Genomic DNA, 23,181 nt, shown 5'->3' with positions numbered 1-23,181 from the left:
CCATAAAAGTCTTGAATGATTTCCTTCTTCTCTTTACTGCCATGGCAAACTTGGCCTTGATCATCTATTAACTGCAATATTTTCCTTGATTCTTTCTCCTTTCTCAATTTATATGCTAACCATCTACCTGGTTTGTTTGCATCTTCAAAGTAGTTCTGTTTAGCATCTCTAATTTTCTGTGCTAATTCTTCTTTCTCTATTTGACCCATTTTGTATTTAATTATATCCATTTTTAGCTTAATGTCCTTTTTCTGTGACATTTTCTGCAGCTCTTTTTCAAGTCTTTTATGCTCATCCTCTAGAACCTTAGAGGCTTGCTTTTTCCTAGTATTCCTTTTCCTTGTATAATCTATTATCAAACCTCTAGCATATGCCTTCATTGTATCCCATACGTTCTGAATTGATGTATCTTGTTTTTTATTTTCTCTAAAGAAAAGGACGATTCTTTCTCCATCCGCTGTGTGAAGTCTTTTCCTTTCAGATAGTATTATTTAACGTCCATCTCGATCTTCTTTTTTGTCCTTTCCATTTAATTGTCATTGGATTGTGGTCTGCCCAAGTACTTGTTTCAATATTTATTTCTGGAATATTAGATATTAATTCTGTTGACATCCATATCATATCTATTCTGGACCATGATAAATGTCTATTTGAATAGAAGGTATATTGTTTAGTTTTAGCATTTCTTTCTCTCCATGTATCTTTTAAATTTAATTCATCAACCATTTAAAAAGGATTTTGGGAGAGTCTTTCTGTTTTGCTTTGTTGTTGTTGCTGTATAGTCCAATTTATTGTCTACAATTCCATTAAAATCTCCCATCATAACTATATTGGCATAGTCCAGTTCAATTATTTTCATGTGTAATTTTTTAAAAATTCTTCTTGTTTGTCATTCGGCATAGATTGCAATCAGGAGTGTTTTCTATATTATTGTCCATTATTTCCACCATTAGTACTCTTCCATCAGTATATATAGATCAATTTTGCTGGGGTGGTCTCTTAATATATAAAACCACTCCTCTTTTCTTACATTGGGTCAAGGAAGTAAATATTTTCCCTAATTTTGGCTGTACCAACAATTGTTCATATTGTTTTTTAATATGTACTTCTTGCAGATGAATTATATCAAATTTTATTTTCTTCTAATTTATGAAAAGTTTTCCTTCTTTAGCCGTTGAGTTACATCCATTTATATTAATTGTAATCAATTTTTCTTCTCTTCCATGGTTATATTTTATAGTTGGGTTTAGCAGCTCTCATAGATCTTGGTTCACATTGTTCTTTGGCTCCCACCTTTCCACCTACTGCGCCTTCTTTCTTTTTCAGTCACCATTTGACAGTCCTCTTGGAATTCAGTTAGTGAGATCTCTTTTTCTGCCTCTTCCTCTTTCCTTCCAAAAAAAAACTCTGTATAATATTTCCTATGCTTTAATGGCTTTCTTTGTAAATCTAATATGAACTTCTCTTTGGTAAGCTATTTCTTATCGTAGATCTCAAAGACTGATATAATTCTCATCTATTCCATCCATCATCTTTTCTTCAGTTATTTCCAAAGCTTCAGCCAATATTTCTATCATTATCTCAGCTAGATTTTGTCCTTTTTCTTCCTCTATGTTTTGAAATCTGAGGTAAAATTCTGATCTGTCCATCTCCATCTCAGCATACCACTTTTATCTTGTTCAGCCACAGTTAATCTGTTATCAATGTCTCCAATCTTCTTGTCTCTTTGTTTATCTTCTTCAATTTTTGGAATCTCTCGCTCATACTTCGACATCATTTGTTGAATGTTCTCCACTTTTTCAATCGGTTTTCCTGTTCTTTGTCTGTTCAATGTTTCTCTGTTCTTTGTTCGATGTTCTCTGTTCTCTTTTCAATAGTCTCTGATCTTGCTTTAATATCTTGGATTCCTTGCATAATCATCTGTAGAGTCACTTTTTCTTGTTCTTTTTCTTGCTTTAACATTGTCTGTATTGAATGTTGTCCTCCAGATGGTGGAGAGGCAGAAGTAGAAGTTGAGGAACCAGGAGCTGTAAATTTCCTACTCATTTTAAACAATCTATCATTTTAAAAAGGATTTAGGGAGAGTCTTTCTGTTTTGTTTGTTGTTTTCTATGCTGTATAGTCCAATTTATTACCTACAATTCCATTAAAGTCTCCCATCATAACTATATTAGCATAGTCCAGTTCAATTATTTTCATATGTAATTTTCTATAAAATTCTTTCTTGATTGTCATTTGGGGTATAGATTGCAATCAGGAGTGTTTTATATATTATTGTCCATTATTTCCACCATTAGTAATCTTCCATCGTCCATTCACTGTATAGATCAGTTTCGCTGGGATAATATCTTTAATGTATAAAACCACTCCTCTTTTCTTGCATTGTGTCAAAGAAGTAAATATTTTCCTAATTTTGGCTGTATCAGCAATTGTTCATGTTGCTTTTTACTATGCACTTCTTGTAGGCAGATTATATCAAATTTTAATTTCTCTAATTTATGGAAACTTTTCCTTCCTTTAACAGCTGAGTTAAGTCCATTTATGTTAATTCTAATCAGTTTTTTCTCTTCCATGGTTATATTTTGTAGTTAGGTTTAGCAGCTCTCATAGATCTTGGTTCACATTGTTCTTTGACTTCCACCTTTCCGCCTCCTGCACCTTTCTTCTTTTCAGTCGCTATTTGGCAGTCCTCTTGGAATTCAATTAGTGACATTTCTTTTTCTGCCTCCTCCTCTTCCCTCCAAAATATTCTGTATAAAATAATTCAGCTTTCTCAATTGAGTCAATTCTATGTCTCTGTTCTTGCCATGTGAACATTAAACCTTCTGGAATCAGCCATCTATAATTCACCTCTTTTTAAGTAGAATTTTAGTAAATAAACTGCTCTATTCCATCCATCATCTTCTCTTTAGTGATTTCCAGAGCTTCAGCCAAAATTTCTATCATTATCTCAGCTAGGTTTTGTCCCTTTTCTTCCTCTATGTTTTGGAATCTGAGATAAAATTCTGATCTGTCCATCTCCCATCTCAACATCCCACTTTTATTATTGTTCAACCACAGTTAATCTGCTGTCAATATCTCCAATCTTCTTATCTCTTTATCTTCTTCAATTTTTTGGAATCTCTCATCATACTTCATCATCATTTGTTGAATGTTCTCCACCTTTTCATCAGTTTTTCCTGTTCTCTGTTCAATGTTCTCTGTTCTCTTTTCAATATTCTCTGTTCTTATTTATATATTTTGAATTCCTTGTATAATCATCTGCAGCGCCACTTTTTCCTGTTCTTTTCCTTGCTGTAACATCGCCTGTATTGAGCGTTGTCCTCCAGATGGTGAAGAGGACTAAGTAGAGGTTGAGGAACCAGGGGCTGTTAGTTTCCTACTCACTTTGGACGATTCAAAATCTTCAGGTTCTTCTGGACCTTAATCCACTTGTAAAATAACCAATTGTAATTCCAAGTAAAAATAGTGGGAAAAAAGAAGCATAATAATAATAATAACAATAATAATAATAATAATAATATTTCTTCAGGTTCTTGTATACCTTAATCCAATCGATTGGTTAGATAGGAGTAAAAACTCAAAAATGGAAGAAAAGACCATAAACACACAAAAAAAGAAAAAATGTTAAATCCTGGAAAAGGCAGAAAAATAGAAAATAAAAACTAAAGAAGAGAAAAGAAAAGTTCTTCAGGTTCTTCAACACCTTAATCCAATTAAAAGTCTCAGGTATAAAAGGATGCATAACAAAAAGAAAGAAAACCACAAAAAAACCCAATATGGAAGGTAAATAGAAAAAAATACAAGGAGGGAGACAGAAAAAAGAAAAGAGACTACTCCTTAAAAAAAAAGAAAAAGGAAAGAAATCATTAATACTAAAGCTTTTCCTTTAAAATAAAATGCAAACGTAAAAATTAGACTTCAAAAACAAAAAGAAAGACAAAAACAAGTTCCAAAAGGCCAAAGATCCAAATAGCTATTACAAAAGTAAGCTAGTAAGGAGGGGGTTTGTTAAAGTAAGAAATAGCCCAGCTTAAAAAAAAAGTAAAAGAGCACACTGCACCTTGTTTGGTTATCCAAGGCTTTTGTTAAAATTTATAACTCTTTCTCCAGAGTCTTATCACCTTTTTTTTCTATAAACTTCAACACCAGACTCCAGCTATTGATAGAAACCCAGAAGAGCACCTGCAATAATACTCTCCCATGCTCTTCCTCTATCTTATCAAACAGGCAATGTCCTTGAAAAGAAGTCTCAGTTCTTTCTCAGCTTTGTCTGGTCAAGAAAAAAAAAGAGATAGAATACTTCCAAGCCTCTAGTTGGCAGTGTTACAAAGTTTCTTCTGCTTTCACTTTCCCCCTCCTTTTCCAAACAAGATATAATAAAAATTAATTAAAAAGGGGAAAAGATATTTAAAAAGATGACTAGAAGGGAGTCTCTAGCCTAAAATATTATAAAGTCAAAAAGGAGAGAAAGAATAGGTGGGAAAAAAAACAGTCCAGTTTCAAAATATAAAATCATGTGTAGAAAATCCAGCAATGAGAAAAAAATGAAAAAAAAATATCACTTTGACTTCCTGTTTAAAATCGCCGCTTAATCACTTCTGTCAAAACTTTTACAGATTCTTTCCTTTCCTTAGGGTGTTCTTTCAAATCTTAAAGTAAAGAAAAAATTCTCACCAAAGCGGCACACTTTCTCTTTCTGTTCTCTTTCATTTCAGAGCTGTCCCAACTTCAGCAACTTTAATGGCTGCCTCTTTGCCGCTGGCAAAAAGAGCTTCTCCTGGATCTACCAGGGACTTTGCGGTGTCCCTGGGATCGACAGGATGCTCTCTTTACATTTACCATCTCTTCGGGATGGTTTAGATCCGTTTGGACCGCCCAGTAGCAAAGATATCGGCAGCGATTTCAGACCTCCAAGATCGCATGCCATATCGTCACGACTCCAGCTCCGCCCTCCAACAAGCAAGAAAATTTTTTACCAAGCATTGCACAAGAAAATATTGGAAACAGACACAAACTTAGTTCCTAGATCAATTATGCAGCCCACTGTCAGAAAAAGATACACCCAGAAGGTCAAGTATTATCTTTCTTACATTAAGATACAAATATCTGCTTTTCAGGCCCTATGGCCGTGATGGTCAACCTATGGCACGCATGCCAGAAGTGGCACACAGACATTTCTGCCAACACATGACAGGTCAGCCAGATGATTGTTGGGGATCTGCCACACATGCGCGGGGGCGCACGCGTGGAGATCGCGCATGGAACTGACAGAGGCACGTGTGGGGGTCTCATGCGCAGAGGAACACAGTGCATGCGCAGGGGGTCGCACGTGCATGTGCAGGGGGGCAGGGGGCACGCACTTTCGGCATGCAACGTGGAGAAGGTTAACCATCACTGTGGTAAGAGTTGACAATTTTTATTTATTTATTTATTAGATTTTTCACTCATTTATTCTCCACCATTCAGTCATATCCGACTCTTGGTGACTTTGTAGGCAAGTGCTCTCCATGCTACCCTATCAAGCACAGCTTCTTTCACTTGTTGGATGTTCATCTTTCTATCAGCTTTGATGTCCAAGGGAGCGCTTTGCTTGCCCCTTCTTGATCCGCTAACCTTTCCTAGCATCATTGACTTTTCTGATGAATTTGCACACGTGGCATGGCCAAAGTAAATCAGACATCTTGTGATTTTGGATTCTAGTGATCTTTTTAAAAAAAGGAGGGGGGAACAGATCCAGGAAACTACAGATCAATCAGCCTGACATCAATACCTGGGAAGATCCTAGAAATGATAACTAAGCCACAGATCTATGAACATTAGAACCAAATAAAGTTATCAGTAACCAGAGCATGGGTTTGTTAAAAACAGATCATGCCAAACAAATCTTTAATTATTTGACAAAGTGACTACATTAGCAGATCAGCAAAATGCTATGGACATAGTATACATGGATTTCACCAAGGCAAGCTACTAAGCTAAGCTAAGTAGACCGCAAGCTACTTCTTGGTAAGCTGGCTGACAAACCATACTCAGTATGGTACTACATCTTCATGGAAGTAAGCAGTGGCACCAAACTGGCATGAATAGCCAACAGATAGGCTCAAGATTCAGATGGATGTCAACAAACTAACAAAATTAAATTCAGTGTAGCAAAAAGTAAGATTTAACACTTAGGCAAGAAAACCCAAATGTACAGGTACAGTTTAGGTGAAACTTGGCTCAACAGCAGTAACTCTGAGAGGGATCTTGGAGTCCTGGTGGACAATCACTAACCATACAGGTGAAACTCGAAAAATTAGAATATCGTGCAAAAGTTCATTTATTTCAGTAATGCAACTTAAAAGGTGAACCTGATATATGAGATTGACTCATTACATGCAAAGCAAGATAGTTCAAGCCGTGATGTGTCATAATTGAGGTTCAATATTCTAGGCACAAAGTGTCCCACACTAATCAGCTAATTAAGCCATAACACCTGCAAAGGGTTCCTGAGCCTTTAAATGGTCTCTCAGTCTGGTTCAGTAGGAATCACAATCATGGGAAAGACTGCTGACCTGACAGTTGTGCAGAAACCATCATTGGCACCCTCCAAAAGGAGGGAAAGCCTCAAAAGGTAATTGCACAAGAAGTTGGATGTTCCCAAAGTGCTGTGTCAAAGCACATTAATAGAAAGTTATGTGGAAGGGAAAAGTGTGGAAGAAAAAGGTGCACAAGCAGCAGGGATGACCGCAACCTGGAGAGGATTGTCAGGAAAAGGCCATTCAAAAGTGTTGAGGACTTTCACAAGGAGTGGACTGAGGCTGGAGTAAGTGCATCAAGAGCCACCACACACAGACGGATCCTGGACATGGGCTTCAAATGTTGTATTCCTCTTGTCAAGCCGCTCCTGAACAACAAACATCAGAAGTGTGTTAACTGGTCTGTTGCTGAGTGGTTCACAGTCCTCTTTTCTGATGAGAGCAACTTTTGCATCTCATTTGGAAACCAAGGACCCAGAGTTTGGAGGAAGAATGGAGAGGCACACGCTGCAAGATGCTTGAAGTCCAGTGTGAAGTTTCCACAGTCTGTGTTGATTTGGGGAGCCATGTCATCTGCTGGTGTTGGTCCACTGTGCTTCATTAAGTCCAGGGTCAACGCAGCCGTCTACCAGGAGATTTTGGAGCACTTCATGCTTCCTTCCACAGACGAGCTTTATGGGGATGCTGACTTCATTTTCCAGCAGGACTTGACACCTGCCCACACTGCCAAAAGCACCAAACCCTGGTTCAATGTCCGTGGGATTACTGTGTTTGATTGGCTAGCAAACTCACCTGACCTGAACCCCATAAAGAATCTATGGGGCATTGCCAAGAGAAAGATGAGAGACATGAGACCAAACAATGCAGAAGAGCGGAAGGCCGCTATTGAAGCATCCTGGTCTTCCATAACACCTCAGCAGTGCCACAGGCTGATAGCTTCCATGTCACGCCACATTGAGGCAGTCATTGCTGCAAAAGGGGCCCAAACCAAGTACTGAGTACATATGCATGCTTATCCTTTTCAGAGGTCCGATACTGTTCTATGTACAATCCTTGTTGTATTATCCTTGTTGTATTGATTGCATGTAATATTCTAATTTTCTAAGATTGTGGATTTGGGGTTTTCATGAGCTGTAAGCCATCATCATCACAATTATGACAAATCACAGCTTGAACTATCTTGCTTTGCATGTAATGAGTCTATCTTCTATATTAGTTTCACCGTTTAAGTTGCATTACTGAAATAAATGAACTTTTGCACGATATTCTAATTTTTTGAGTTTCACCTGTATATAAGGCTACTCCTCTGTTTTTGTTGTAGTTCTGACATAAAATACAGTTTCCCAATTTTTGGACATTCTAGGAGTTTGTAGTGTTGTTCCTTTTAGTGTGTTTCTTGCAGGCAAATTATTTCTGTTTCCAATTTTCGTAAGTATGTAAAGGTTTTTCTTCTTTTGGAAGGGGAATTTAGTCCATTTATATTCATTGAGAGGATCTCATTTCCTTCCTCCATCTTGCTTAGTTATATTTAGGGTTTATTTTCCTAGTAGCTCTTTTCTGTCCTTGTTCTTTTATTAGTCCCTCTTCTTGGTGTATATTTTCTTTCTCTTTCTCCTCTTCTTCGCTTTGTATCACTGTCTCTTCTGTTGCTATTTCTCCATGTTTTTTGAATTCTTTATCTGTTTGTGTACTTAGTTTTCCCTTCAAAAATGCTTGTGTGTCTCTCATAAAAAATCTGCTGCCTTAAAGGTGGAGTCCAATCTATATCTTCTAGAGTTCCAGTTAATTAGGATCCCCTCTGGAACCAGCCATCTAATATATATTCCTTTTTCATTTAGTGTTGTAGTCAGGAATTGATATTGTTGCCGTAGATCTCTTATCTTCCAAGGGATCTGTTTCAACACTGTGATCTCCTTTTTTCTGTATTGCAGTGGTTCTTCTCTCTCTTTTCAATATTTCATCTCTTATTGTTCTCTTCACAAATCTAACATGGACCTCCCTAGGTACTTTGTGTCTTCTTGTGTAACTTGAGTTGACACTATAAATTTGATCGATCTTCCTCCTTGTCTTTGGGTATATTCTGAAGTCTTAATATATATCAAGCTTTCTTCATTTCCAATGTTACCACTGCATCTTCCATATTTTTATTTACCTGTGCCAATCTTTGGTTTTCTTCTTTTATTTCTTCCATCTCCCCCCCCAATTTCTTCTGTTTTATCTACTTTTTTCTGAATTCTTTGTTCATTCTTTGTCATCCTTTGTTGAAAATTTTCTAGCTGGGAATTTATATTAAGGACCTGTTCATTTATCTTATCCATTTTCTCTTCCATTTTATGTTGGTTACTTTTTATCTCTTATTTTATCTCATCATGATTCTTCCTTGTATCTTCTTTCTGTGAGGCAATTGCTTCTTGCATCATCTGTAACATTGTCTGCATTTCTCTTTGAAAGTTATTGGCTTTTTCTTGTTGGAGGATTGAGTCTATAGTTCTCTGGTGTACCAGGCTGGGAGCTCCAGAGGAGGGTGCTGAAGAAGTATTTTTACCAATTTTGGTAAGGTTTGGAACACTCATTTTTATTGTCACCCTCCGGTTACTCAATTATAATGCTGTCTAATATAGCAAAACTTATTCAACTTATCAATAGACAATTTAAATTACACCTTAAATTTTACAGTTTTATAATCTTTTGTTTACCTATAACCTTTATAATCCAGCAATTTCTAATATTTAAATCCACCAGAGCAAAATAAAGTTTATAATCCAACTCTCTCTGTCAAAAATGGAATTAAGTGATGTTTTTAATCCAAAATCCAAATCTAGAGTGGCCAGCTTCCCTTGTCCAATCCATGAATCAAGTCAATTGATGTTTATAATCCACAATAGCCCGTAAGCTTTAACTAGTCTAAACAGTAAGTCCCGCCAAATAATAAGCAGCAAAGCGTCTTATTTTCTCTGTTGCCAGGTGTTCTTTGTCAAGTTGATAACTTCCCAGCTTCAAGGTCATCAGCAGTTCTATCCTGATATTTGTGCCTGAGCTCCAAGCCAGGTCTTCCGTTTACATATAACGCATTTCAAAAACTCCTTCCTCTTTGCCACTAGGTGTCACTTTTCTTCAGTTCTTCAAGGATTATAAACAAAAATAAAGTCTTTTAATGTTCTTTAATCAATTATTCTGACCCATCTGTACTCTCAAAGACCATTTAGCAGTCAGCGCTTGCCATTTAATGTTTTTTTCCATAGAGCTGCTATGAGTGTCCAGGTTGGGAGGAGCTCCAGTCTCGGCTCTCACAGGCTGAGCTTGAAATTGAGGAACGCCTCTCTCCATCACGTGGTCCTCTGGGCGCTCCCCAGTTTTTAGCTCAGCCTCGTGGCAGTCAGGCTGTTTTTCTCTCACCTCTGGTCGTTCAGCAATTTCTGCATTCCTCAGAGTTTTCTTTTCACCTACAGTGGACCCTTTCTCAGCAGCGCAAGGGATTTGAGGTTTGAACTCCTTGGGAGTTTTCTCTTACAGGGGGAGTATTTATTTTCGTTTCTCCAGGGTGGTATCTAGAGCTTCGAGCGTCGCCCCCCACCCCCCACCCCCTCCTCGTCGGGCCGCTGTTCGCTCCGTGCGAAGCCGCTTCATTTCTCTGTTTCCTGCCTGGTCCTTTATTCGCCGTTTCCCCCCCGCGAACGCCTTAGCTCAGGGAAGCTCGCTTCCCTGTCTCTCCCCATGGTTTTTGCGGCCTGCTGGCCTTCTATTTTCTTTCTGGGAGACTACCGCCGCTGGGGCTTGCCTCCAATATTTCGCGGCCTCCATTTTGGCCGCCGCGTGACGCCCGCCATCTTGGGTGCGTCCAGGAGTCGCCGCCATCTTGTTTGTGGCAGCATGGCCGTCCGCCATTGCTAGAGGCCTAGCTGCAGGCTGCGTTATTTCTGATTTACTGGGCAGATCCTCGGACTGCCCAAATCTCTGTACCTTTGAAAACTCTGCCTAGGTACTTCCTCAAGAAATAAGGGTCCGTTGGCTCCGCAGCCTCCCCCCCCCAGCAAGGCGAGGTAGCAGCTTTGCCATCCCCCTTCCCCGGTCCTCCCGGCAGGGGCAGCTGCTTGGCGTTCATTTTCCGGCTGATTGGCTTCTGGGCTAGGCCCTGCTCCTCAACAATTTTTCTAAAAAATTTTTTTGATCAAAAGGGGGGTGCGAAACGAGAGCTGGGATCCCCGGCCTCTACGTAGGCCGCATCCAGACGTGCCAACCGTCTTGCATTAATTCAAAATTTCCTTTTTTCTCTCTCTCCAGATGGCAGATGACAATACATCTCGTGGCACTTCTTTGAAGGCCAAGTCAAAATCTCATCACCTGCGCAAACAGGCACAGGAGGTATCCAAAGCTTCCCAGAGGGATGCCCTTAGGCGGCACAGGGCCCTTGAGAAGGAGATTGACAGGCGGTCTAGAGAGTCAAGCTCTGTGCCCCTGGCTCCTTCCACTCCCACTCCCTCAACCTCCACCCACCCTCCTCTTCCCTCCTCCCCTGCTCCTTCCTCTTCCTCACAGCCTAGACAGGCCCCTGAGGCCACCTTTACTCCCACTGCTGCAGGCCTGCGCCCGGAGGAGTCTCATCCACCCCCACGGTGGAGATCCCTGAAAACCTGAAACAATGGATGGAGCTGGCCATCTGGCAAGGGATAGCGCAAGAGCTTCAGCAGCTGGCCGGACTGGCCCCTCGGCCTGTGGCCCCTGAGTCTCAAGCACCATCAGTTCGATCGCTCTCCGGATCAGCGGTCTCGCACGGTCAGGTAGCATCCCACGGGGATTTGCCCTTGCCTTTGGGGATGGAGGAGATGGAGACCCAGGAGCCCAGGGGACCTACCCTCTTTGGGGACGAGGAAGACCTCGATTTGGGGTCCATCATGGGCAGTGAGCTCTTCTCGGGAGCAGACCCCCTGGAGGGGGACATGTTGGAGGACGAGGGCCTCACTCCGGACCAGCCCGCATTTGTGGGGCTGTTTAAACCGCACCTGTTTAGGTCTCTCCTATTCAAGGCCAAGAATACCTCTGGCCTGACCCCTCCCACTCTACCCAAGCCAGCGGCATCGGGGGAACCTCTCGACTCCATCTTTTCCCAGCCCGTGGTGGAAACTGATGTGATCCCTGTTCCACCTATCTTTTCCGACCTGGTCTCCAGGCAACTAGCCTCCTTGGGGCCCCCTCCCCCTCCCAACACTCAGGACAAGCGGTTTTTCAACCTTGACCCGCAGTTCTCCCTCTTGCTCGATCCCCCTCCTGTGGACGAGCCCATTGTAGGCCTAGCTTCCCGTTCAACTCCTAGCGAGGCCCTCGAGGCACTCAAGCCCGAGGACAAACGAGCTGAGCTGGCCCTGCGCCGCGCTCACCTTTCTGACGCTTGGGCAGTCAGAGCTTCCACTGCCGCGTCCTTTTTCATTAGATCTTCCATCAAGTGGCTGCAACAGCTCAAACAGCATGTCCCCGCAACCAACCTCAGAGCGCAGCAGGACATCGCTAAGCTCACGGCCGCGGCCGAGTTTTCGGCGGACGCCACCTTTCAGGCTGCAAAATTTTCTACCAGGGCCATTTCGTCCCAGGTTACCGCCCGCCGCCTGCTCTGGCTCCGCCACTGGCAAGCGGACGTCAAAAACAAGGCTAAGCTAGTGTCAGTCCCCATTTCTGGGGAAACTTTTGGACCGGCTCTCGATCCATTCCTGGCCGAGACCCGTAACAAACGCAAGTACCTCCCTCTCTTTCTCGGAGGACTGACTTCAGAGGTCCCTCTCCCTCTTTTCGCCAAAGTTCTTCCCGCTCCTCCTACCTTCCCCCAGGTACTACCAATCCCCTTCCTACAGACCTCTTGACCGGCTGGACTCCGACAGGTCCAGAAGAGGTACTTCATCCAAGCAGCCCTCCCGGGGCTCCGGAGGCAGGCCGTTCCGTCGTTCCTGATATAATGCAGCCGCCCCATAGGCAACTGCCTCAAACTAAAAAAAAAAAAAAAAAAAAAAGAAGAAGGCCCCTCTTTATGTTTTCATTCCCCTTGGTCTTCCCTCCGTTCCCAGGGTGTTAACCGAGGCTTGGGGCGGCTCTTCCGCCCATTTGTGATCCTTCTCTGTCCGGCTTCAGGTTGCCTGGACGACATCCTCAACCCCCTCCATTTGAACCCTTCTCTTGGGGGCAGTGATCTCACTGCCCGGGAACCGGTTTTCCCTGTCTCCGGACAGGTGGCCTACTCCACCAATCTTACAGGTTAGGAAGGCAAGAATAATTTTCCTTTCAGACTTGCCTACACTGTTGGGGAAGCTTATTTCATATATCTGCATTATCCCTTGAGTCCTTTTCTTCCAGGTCTCTCAATGATTTCTGCTGCCGTACCAACGTTCAGAAAGGAACAACTCGCGACTTCGGGTCGGAGTTCCCCTAAGAGTCCTCTTGTCCCTCCCTTGATGGACCGGGCCGGCCATCAACAAGGGTCACTATCTCAAGGTACCCGACAGGCTATCCGTCATCACGGACACAAGGCTACTCGGCTGGGGCGCTCTCACCCTCCTCATCTTGTCCCAGGGCAGCTGGTCGGCAACAGATCTACTCTGCTCCACAGATTAGCTGGAGATCCTCGCTGTGCACCTGGCCTTTCGCAGCTTGCTACCCCAGGTACGCGGACCTCTCGTTCTGGTCCTCACATACAACACCACCACAAAGACACATGTATCCAGTCAAGAGGGCACTCAGTCAGCAAGGCTCATGAAGGAAGCCGAACGCTTTTGCTGTTGGGCGGAACCGAATCTGGCCTCCATCAGGGCAGGTCACATATCGGGAACATTGCTCATCTAAGCAGCTTGGCTCAGTAGGGCCACTCTGGCCCAAGCAGAAGGGCCCCTTCCACCCCTCCCTTTTTTCAAGGAGGCAGTCAATCTTCGGGCTCTCCACGGTGTATCCCTGCGCACCCTCTCTCAACGCCCAACCACCTAGATTCTTCCCCAGATACCCCCCTCCAAGGGGCGGGGAATCACAATGCCCCCCGTTGCCCTTGGGTCCCAGGGCTCCTTCATGCCTCTCAGCCCCCTTTGGGTTCAGACGCCCTTGATTCGCGATCTTCCGTAACCTTTTGGGGGTTCCTCCTTGGAGACCCTCCCCAGACAGGAGTCCCCTGTCCCGGGGCCCTCCACTACATCCGAATCCCCCATGGCCCCAACCAGCCGTCTGGGGGTCGAGCGGAACCACTTCAATACGCAGAATGTTTCCTGCCGGGTTATAACCACCCGTATATACGATGCTACGTGGGTCGCCTTCCGTGCCTGGGTCCTCAAGTTCCAAATTAACCCTCTCTCTCTCTTTCCATCACTCAGATCCTGGAATTCATTCAGGAGGTCCTTTAACAAGGGACTGTCTCGCAACGGTTGTCTCTTCGGACATTGGGGGTTCCATTTCCCATCACCCCCTTATCCGGGTTTTCCTCAGGGGAGCTCCCAATCTTCGCCCCCCGATCATACACCGTTTTCCGACCTGGGACTTCAACAGGGTCCTAGTCGTTCTTACCTAGCCCCCCTTTTGAACCCACTAGGGAGGCTTCCTTACAGCGTCTCACCCTCAAGACTGTTTTTTCTTGTGGCCATCACATCCGCTCGTCGGATCTCGGAGATGGCAGCCTTCCCATTAGGCAGGACCTTTGCGTTTTTCACTCTGATAGAGTCGTCCTACGCCCCAACCCTACCTTCCTCCCTAAAATAAATTCAGTTTTTTTTCACAGAGCTCAGGAGCTCACTCTCCCTAACTTTTGCCCCAATCCCTCTCGAGAGAGGGAGAGACAGTGGCACTCCCTTTATGTAGGGCGCGCTTTGAGAGTGTATATCAAGGCACCCAGCCTTTTCGTAAGTCAGAGGTCTTGTCTGTGTCCTTCTAACCTGCTTCTCTTGGTCACAAGGTGACGCCCACAACTGTGGGCCGCTGGATTAGGGTCGCCATCGCCAAAGCCTACCAGGCACAGTCCCCCCCCATGGGCATTATCGTCCACTCCACTAGAAGTGCGGCTACTTCTGCCGCATGGGCCACACAAGCCTCTATAGTCGACATCTGTAGGGCTGCCACCGGGGCATCCCCATCTCTCTTCATCAGCATTATAAGATTGATCTATTTGCATCCGCCGAGGCTTCTTTTGACAGGCGGGTCCTTCAGCGGGTCCTCGAGGTTCCAGGGGAGGTTCCACCCCAGACGGGAGCCCGCCCGCAGGACTCGCCAAGCTTTGGTATGTCCCAACCTGGACACTCGTAGCAGCTCTATGGAAAAGGGGCGTTGGTTCTTACCTGATACGCTTCTTTTCGTAGAGCTGCATAGAGTGTCCAGCCCCACCCATTAGCCCGTCTGGTGGGGAACCTCGCTGTCCGACCAAGCAAACTAATACTCTTTAGTCAGGATGAGAATAGGGCCTTCCTCCTCGTCTTCGCAAAACTGGGGAGCGCCCAGAGGACCACGTGATGGTGAGAGGCGTTCCTCAATTTCAAGCTCAGCCTGTGAGAGCCGAGACTGGAGCTCCTCCCAACCTGGACACTCTATGCAGCTCTACGAAAAGAAGCGTATCAGGTAAGAACCAACGCCCCTTCTCTGTTAATTTTTTTGTTTTATATTCTACCTTTTTTATTCCAAGTCCCTGATCATTTGGCTGCCATTTTTTTCCCTCTGGTGAAGGGGGAGGTATAATTCCCCCTCTCTCCAGGTCTAGGGGATTTTTCTTTTCTTTTAGGGGTCTGCCTGTTCCAGGAATATAGTTCAAAGAGGTAGAGAAGAAAAGACCCTTACCCAGCTTCAAAGCACAATGTTAATAATCTGTTAGTTAGTGCCTTGGCAGCACCAACAGCTTTCTTCCTCGGTTGTCTATGGCTTCAGATTGCCAAACAAGTGTGGCTGGCCCTTTCTTCTGTCAGATTGGAAGGTCTGCTCAAGTTCTACAGGGTTCCCACCTTTATCATTGCCTCTACGGGGTGGCTTTTGGACTCCTTAGGAGCCTCTGGCAGAATGAAACCGATCGTGGAAGGCAGAGTCCCACTTTCCCTCGACCATGTTGCCATGACGCTAAACCGGAAGTCAAATCAATTGGAAATGAAATATCAAAATATTCATCTCATAGGATACTTCAGTGCAGTTGTGGATGGAAAACTAGATTATAGAAGCACTAAAATAGGGAAGAAAGGAAGAAACGGATTACCTAAGACGTTTTTTCAAAATGACAGAAGAAATCCGTATACAGGATGTTGGGAGAGAAATAAATTCGAAAAAGAAGTCAGTACACATTCTATTCAAACAGACACAAATCATGGTCTAGAATTGTTATAATACTGTGTTTCTCATAAAATAAGGCCGGGTCTTATATTTTTTTTGAGCCCCGAAAAAATGGCTAGGCCATCTTTTCGGGGGTGACTTAATTCCCCCCCTTGCATCCTCATCTAGAGCACCCCATGGGCAGCCTCGCCACCAGCCGCTCCTAACGGGTGATCATGGTGAAACGCAGAGAGCTCCCTACTCCCACCAAACACCTTTGCTGCAGACCCAAGACCTTTGGCACCTGCCACTGTTGCTTACCCTTCTGCCCATTCCGCCACCACGTTTGGAGCTGCCACTTCCGCGTTTGGAGCTGCAGCTGTGTTTGGAGTGGCGGCGGCGCTCCAAATAGCGGTGGTGTTCCAAACGCGGAAGCAGCAGTTCCAAACGCAGCGGCAGCTCCAAATGTGGAGGCGGCAGCTCCAAACGGCAGCGGTGCTCCAAACAGCGGCAGTGCTCCAAACGTGGAAGCGGCAGCTCCAAACACAGCGGCAGCTCCAAATGCAGAAGCGGCAGCGGTGCTCCAAACAGCAGAGGTGCTCCAAACGTGGTGGTGGCATGGGCAGAAGGGAAATCAACCGGCGGGCGCTGAAGGTCTTGGGTCTGCAGCAAAGGTGCTTGGCAGGAGTAGGGAGCTCTCCGTGCTCTGCCATGATCGCCCATTAGGAGCAGCTGGTGGCGAGGAATTGCTGCCTGTGGGGCGCTCCTAATGGCAAGTCCCCCCGCCCTTCCCCCCCATTTCACATGTTTTAAAATAGGCCTAAATTTGGGGGGAGGGGCTTAATTTCATTTTATGCCTAGAAAACATGCTGGGTCTTCCTATTGGGGGAGGTTGTATTGTTGGAGAAACACGATATGGATTTCCCCTGAATTAAGAACCAACATACTTGAGGTGGAGATAGAACCTAGCATATGGGCTGACCATAACCCAATAAAATTGACTTGAACAAGAGTAAAGAAGAATTTTAGGTGGACATTGAACCAATCCATATTAAAAGAGAAAGAATTTACAGAACCTGCAGCAAAGGAAGTATAATTTTTCTTTAAAGAAAATAAAAGAAGATACTTAACTTCAGAACGTATGAGATGCAACTAAAGCATACTTCAGAGCCATAATCTATATGGCTAAAAAGAATAAAGAGAAAAAAGAACAGGGTATGATGTTAAAAGAAGCGTGTAAGAAATTGGAGTTAGAACTCCAAAGAGACTCACAAAAGAAAGCACTTAAAAGAAAAATTGAGATAATTAAACACAAATTGAACTTAATAGTCTCAGAAGAAATAGCCCAACAAACCAAAAGGGCAAAACAATTTTTTTTTTTTGAGAATACAAATAAACCGGGAAGAGGGCTGGTGTATAAACTGAAAAAAGAAAGAGAGAAAATGGTGATAAATAAACTGCAAGATGAGCAGGGACACATACAATTCCAAACTGAAACGATAAAAACAATAGTCAAAGAATATTATGAAAAGCTGTATGATATAGAAAATAAATCTATGGAAAAAATAACACAATATATGGAAGAAGCCAACTTACCCAAAGTCCCAGAAAATCTTTAAAGTACACTAAATGAAAAAATAACAACGTGGGAGCTAACAAAAACGATAAAAAGACAGAAAAATGATAAAACCCAAGGCCCAGATGGGCTACCTGCAGAATTCTACAAATGCTTTTCGGATACATTAAGCTTACCACTGAAGGAAGATTATAATGAGCTATTATTTGAAGCTAAACTACCCAATACATGGACAGAAGAGAATATTACGTTAATACCAAAAGAGGATGTAGATTTGACACAAATAAAAATTATAGACCAATATCTTTATTCAATGTGGACTATAAGATCTATACTTCAATAATAGAGAGATTGAAAAAAATTCCGATTGAATTCTGATTGAAATTCTGATTGAAACCAGAATGGTTTCTTACCAAAAAGACAAATAAAACACAATTTAAGGATTAGTTTACATACATTAGAATACTACGAAATGCATCCAGGAAAGCAAATGGAATTAATCTTTTTAGATGCTCAGAAAGCCTTTGATAATGTAACCTGGCAATTTATGACACATCAACTAAATTGTATGGGTTTTGGAGAAAAACTTATAAATATAATTAAGATGATATACTATAAACAACCGACCAAAGTAATTATAAATGGGGACTACACAGAAAATTTCAATATAAAGAAAGGAACAAGACAAGAATGTCCGCTATCGCCCTTACTATTTATATTGACTTTGGAAGTCTTGAACAGGAGTATTAGACAAGGTCCAGAAATTAAACGAATGAAGATAAAAGAGGAAAGATATAAATTACAAGCATTTGCAGATGTTTTGGTATTTATTGTAGAAAAACCATTGGAGACAATTCTGAAATTGTTAAAAAAGAGAGGAGTTTGGAGAGGTAGCAGGATTGAAAATAGAGAAAAAATTAAAGTTAGAGTGATAAACCTTACACAAAAACAAAAAGAACAATTGGCAGAAAAAGTGGACTTGCAAATAGTTAAGAAAGTTAATTACTTGGGAATATACCTAACAGCAAGATGTGCAACAATAAAAGAAGACAATTATATAAAATTATTCAAGCAAATAAAACTAGATTTGGAAAAACGGAAAAATCTCCATCTATCAATGTTGGGAAGGATTGCTACTGTAAACATGACTATCCTACCAAAATTGCTTTTCCTGTTCCAAACAGCACCTATAAAAATTGAAAAGAAATTATTTGATGACTTGAATAAACTGATCCTGAAATTTATCTGGCAAGAATCTAAAGAGAATGGAGGATTTGGATTACCAGATCGGCTTTTATATTACCAAGCATGTGTGATTAACATGGCTAAAAGAATGGATAACCCTCAGGCATAAGAGGCTGTTATATTTAGAAGGACCTGATTTACAACTGGGATGGCATGCCTTCTTATGGTATAAGAATAAAATTCACAGATACTTTCAAAATCACTATATAAGAAATTCACTATTATCGGTATGGGAAAAAATAAAACCTAAGATTTATTCGGAAATCGCAGAATGGCTCTCAACGATGGAGGCCTTTACATACCCAAATCTGATGAAGTTCGAAAAAATTGTGACATATAAAGATATATTGGACACTGAAGGGAAATTAAAATCTAAGCAAGAGCTTGAGGACCAGGGCATTATATTAGCATGGTGGCCTCAATTGTAAATACAATCTAGGTATCTAGACATGAAAAAGTATGGCTTTTATAAAGCACAGTCTTTGATCAATTATTGTTGAACTCTGATGAAAAATTAATTAAGAAATTATATAATTTTTTCCTAAACTGGAAAATGGAGGATGAACAAGTTAAAAATACAGTGACACACTGGGGAAAAAAACTTTGGTTATAATAAGGAAAGGAAATTTCTCCTTAGTTCTAAGTTGCTTCTCTCCTTGATTAGTTTCCACCCATTGCTGCTTGTCCTGCCCTCAGGTGCTTTGGATAATAGCTTGACTCCCTCTTCTTTGTGGCAGCCCCTGAGATATTGAAACACTGCTATCATGTCTCCCCTAGTTTTTCTTTTCATTAAACTAGACATACCCAGTTCCTGCAACTGTTCTTCATATGTTTTAGCCTCCAGTCCCCTAATCATCTTTGTTGCTCTTCACTGCACTCTTTATAGAGTCTTAACATCTTTTTTACATTGTGGTGACCAAAACGGAATGCAGTATTCCAAGTGTGGCCTTACCAAGGCATTATAAAGTGGTATTAACACTTCACATGAACTTGATTCTATCCCTCTGTTTATGCAGCCTAGAACTGTGTTGGCTTTTTTGGCAGCTGCTGCACACTGCTGGCTCATATTTAAATGGTTGCCCACTAGGACTCCGAGATCGCTCTCACAGTTACTACTATTGAGCAAGGTGCCACATATGTTGTACCTGTGCATTTGAAACATTCGGCCTAAATAGCACCGAATGTTTAAGATTGTCAAGGTTCTTCTGTATCTTAAGCCTATCTTCTGGAGTGTTGGCTATTCCTGCCAGCTTGGTGTTGTCTGCAAATTTGATGAGTTCCCCATCTATCCCCTTGTCCAGGTCATTGATGAAGATGTTGAAGAGTAAAACAGAGCCTGGGGGTACTCCACTGCATACTTCCCTCCATGTAGATGCAGTTCCATTGAGGACTACACGTTGAGTGTGGTTGGTCAGCCAGTTACGTATCCATCTGGTGGTGATGCTGTCTAACCCACATTTTTCTACTTTATCTAGTAGGTTATGGTCTACTTTATCAAATGCCTTACTGAAATCCAAGTAAATTATATCAACAGCATTCCTCTGGTCAACTAATTTTGTCAATGGTAACTTCTTATAAAGAAAATTTATATAAAATGTTTTATAGATGGCACTTACCACCTCCTAGGTTAGCTAAAATGTTTAAAAATATGTCTAGCAAATGTTGGAAATGTAACCAAAAAACAGGCACATTTGTATATATAAAAGCGAAATACCACTCACGCATCATCACAAAATTTCCAGAACCATAAAGCCTACAAACTTGAAATGTGGCACGTATGTTCCTCTTGGCTTCTAGGTGCTAAGAAAGGATTTTTTGAAATGACCATCAGAGCATTAGTATTTCATATATTATTATTAACACAGTCTAATGCTAAGGAGTTCTCCTCCCCCTCCCGACCTGAAAAGACATCTGTTCCAAATGCAAAACACAAGCAGAGGAGAGGAGTTTCAGTTTCAGTTTTAGTTTCACAGTACCAAGCAGCTTTAGTACAGAATAGTTGAGATAAGCCACACCCAGGCTCCTTGCTGTCTCCTTGCTCACACAGCAAATACTGTTTCATTTTCCAAACAGCCCTCAACTGTCTCACACACGGACAGGACGTTAGCCAGATGAATACTGATGGATGCTGGTAGGCAGAGGCAGATTTTTTTCTCCTTATTTTCTTCCCCAAAACTAAGCCCGACCACATAGTTTTGTAGTGAAGCACGGCAGTGGTGGGATTCAGAAACTTTTACTGCCGGTTCTGTGGGCATGGCTATGTGACTGGGTGGGTGTGGGTTTTTTTTGCAGCTCCCACCCATTTTTGGGAGCTTCCTAGCCTCAGAACAGCCTTGGCGGGGGCGTTTTTGCTCCCCTAAGGCTCTGGAAGAAAAGGAACAGAGCATGGGAGGGGCACGCAGCACCCCTCCAAGCTCTGTTTTGGGAGCTTCCTAGCCTCAGAAGAGCCTCTGGGGGAGTTTTTGCTCCCCTAAGTTTCCTCTGGGGCTCTGGAAGGCAAAAAATGGAGGGGGGGCTGAGCTCCTCCCTCCATTTTTTGCCTTCCTGGGCCTCAGCAAGGTGAATCCGGCACAGCTGATCATATCTACAGCTGATTGTCGGGAGGGAAAAAAAAGAAAGAAAAACCTTAGGCAAATGTCGGGCGGGCGGGGTGAGCGAGCATCGGGTGGGAGGGCGACCGGGTGGGGGTCATGGCCAGCCAGAACTTACTACCGGGTTCGGTGACCCATGCCAATTCTTGCTACACTGGTTCACCCGATTTGGTGCGAACCGGCTGAATACCACCACTGAAGCATGGGTATCGAGCTAGTTTTATCATATGTGGTGGACTTGTGTTAAAGCAAAAAAATTTGGGCAAAAATACACAAGTGGTTAGAAAAGATGATAGGAAAACATGTAGATTTTATATCTGAACTCTTTATTAGGTACAACATCAGAAAAACTTGGTAAGCAAAGTATATATTTAATATTGCATGTCTTAATAGCAGTGAGGATTATATTTGCACAATATTGGAAAAATGAAGAAACACCGCAAGATGAAGAGATAATTAGGAAGATACTAGATTGTGCAGAAATGGACAAACTTACACTAAAGATTAAACAAAAAGAAGACACAGAATATTATCAAACATAGACTTTATTTTACCAATGGTTGGAAAAAAGGCAGAGATTAAGAATGTAATCTGTATTGTTAAGCAATTAAATAACCCAGACAAGATGATGTTAATTAAGTACTAACAAAATGTAAACAATAGAAAATCAATAAAACCTTTTTTTAAAGTTTGTGTCTGTTTTAATAACACTAAATGGGGAAGTATTTGGGATGTTTACTCCGGAATATTTGACTGGTAGAGGATTAAGAAGAATGGCAGGTCATGTACAATAGTCAGAGCAGGTCTGAGCTGATTGAACTGCAGTTAAAACAAGAAGGAAACAGATTAAGCTTGAGGACATTCTTCCATCAGCTGTGTTTGGATGCTGGGCTAGGCAAGTGGGTCTTCCTGCGCAAGGGGAGTAGGGGGAGGAGTGATACAGGTCAGATACTGAGGTTTTGGGAAACCAAGGCCTGGGAACCATGTTTCCCATCATGCATCATTGGTGATTATACATTCCAGTCTACTTTCCTGCATATGTGGCTTCCTCTTGGGTTGAGCAGAGAAGTCTGTCCAAGGCAGGTTATCCCTCTGAGCATCAAAAACAGGGAAAGAAAGTTGCTCCATAAGTTTGTGTGCTTCTGATTTAATTCCATAATACACTTCAAAGCTTGCAGTCTGTCTCAGTCAAAGTAATGATTTTGTTCATCTTGAAAATGAACTGCATTGTTAAGCCCATCTTACACTTATGGAGTGATGCTTACAATTACCCAAGGTCTCGAGAGGACATAGATGAACAGAAGTTCTGAACTTCAGAAGTAGACAAGTACTAGATACTCCTTTGCACTCAAAGTCAATGCTTCCCAAATGATTGCCTCTTTGTTCCCCTCCTCTTGGTTCAGTTCACAGATCAGAATAACAGGAAAACAAGCCTGCTCTTGATGATCTTTGAAGGAACTCTTCTGGTGTATTCAATTGGGATATTGAATGTGGCATATATTAAAATATCTCAGCTATCTTACCATGTTTGAAGCCTTGTTTCTCTCTCATTCAGCTTGGTGTATGGTGGATCCCGAAGCTCGCATCCAGAAACAGATATTTTACACCGCCAAGCATATGCTGCTCCCCATCCTCTGCAGGGCTATGCTGCAAACCATCACCCAGCAGGTATGGTGGCGGTCTTGCCATTCTCCTTGAAGTCTGGAAAGAGAAATGTTTTTAACCATGTCTTCTCTTCCTTCCCTCTTCTGCTCACTTGTTCGTATGTCCCCTCTGTGCAGGTCTGGATACACTGATATTGTTTTGCATTAGTTTCAGCTTCATTCTCCCATGAGCTGTTCAGAGCATCCAGTGATGGGAAGGTGCTTCAGTCCCTTCTAGGAAGTCTGGGCTTAAACTTGAGGACACTCCTCCTCCTCCACGAGACTCCTCCTTAGCGTCCCCGGCTCAGCCTTTCTTCAGACAGGTTGTATTATTGTTTTCCTGGTCGGAACAGAACACT

The 23,181-nt window shown here is 42.5% G+C and overlaps 1 protein-coding gene across 1 annotated transcript in view; it reads left to right on the top strand.

The window, feature by feature from the left end:
- LOC113452438 (proline-rich protein 12-like) overlaps window positions 1–23,181 on the top strand; it is a 190,440-nt gene that overhangs the window by 26,841 nt on the left and 140,418 nt on the right. Inside the window, exon 3 of the mRNA XM_087918903.1 lies at window positions 22,735–22,847. Coding sequence (XP_087775029.1) covers window positions 22,735–22,847 — 113 coding nt within the window. The remainder of the gene's footprint in view (window positions 1–22,734; window positions 22,848–23,181) is intronic.

The sequence above is a fragment of the Pseudonaja textilis genome, unplaced genomic scaffold, assembly GCF_049901715.1.
Source record: "Pseudonaja textilis isolate UNSWEBS1 unplaced genomic scaffold, rPseTex1.2 PTEXSCF20, whole genome shotgun sequence".
Taxonomy (NCBI): Eukaryota; Metazoa; Chordata; class Lepidosauria; order Squamata; family Elapidae; genus Pseudonaja; species Pseudonaja textilis.
The sequence above is the reverse complement of the archived record's forward strand: the minus strand, read 5'-3'. Positions and strand labels throughout refer to the sequence as shown.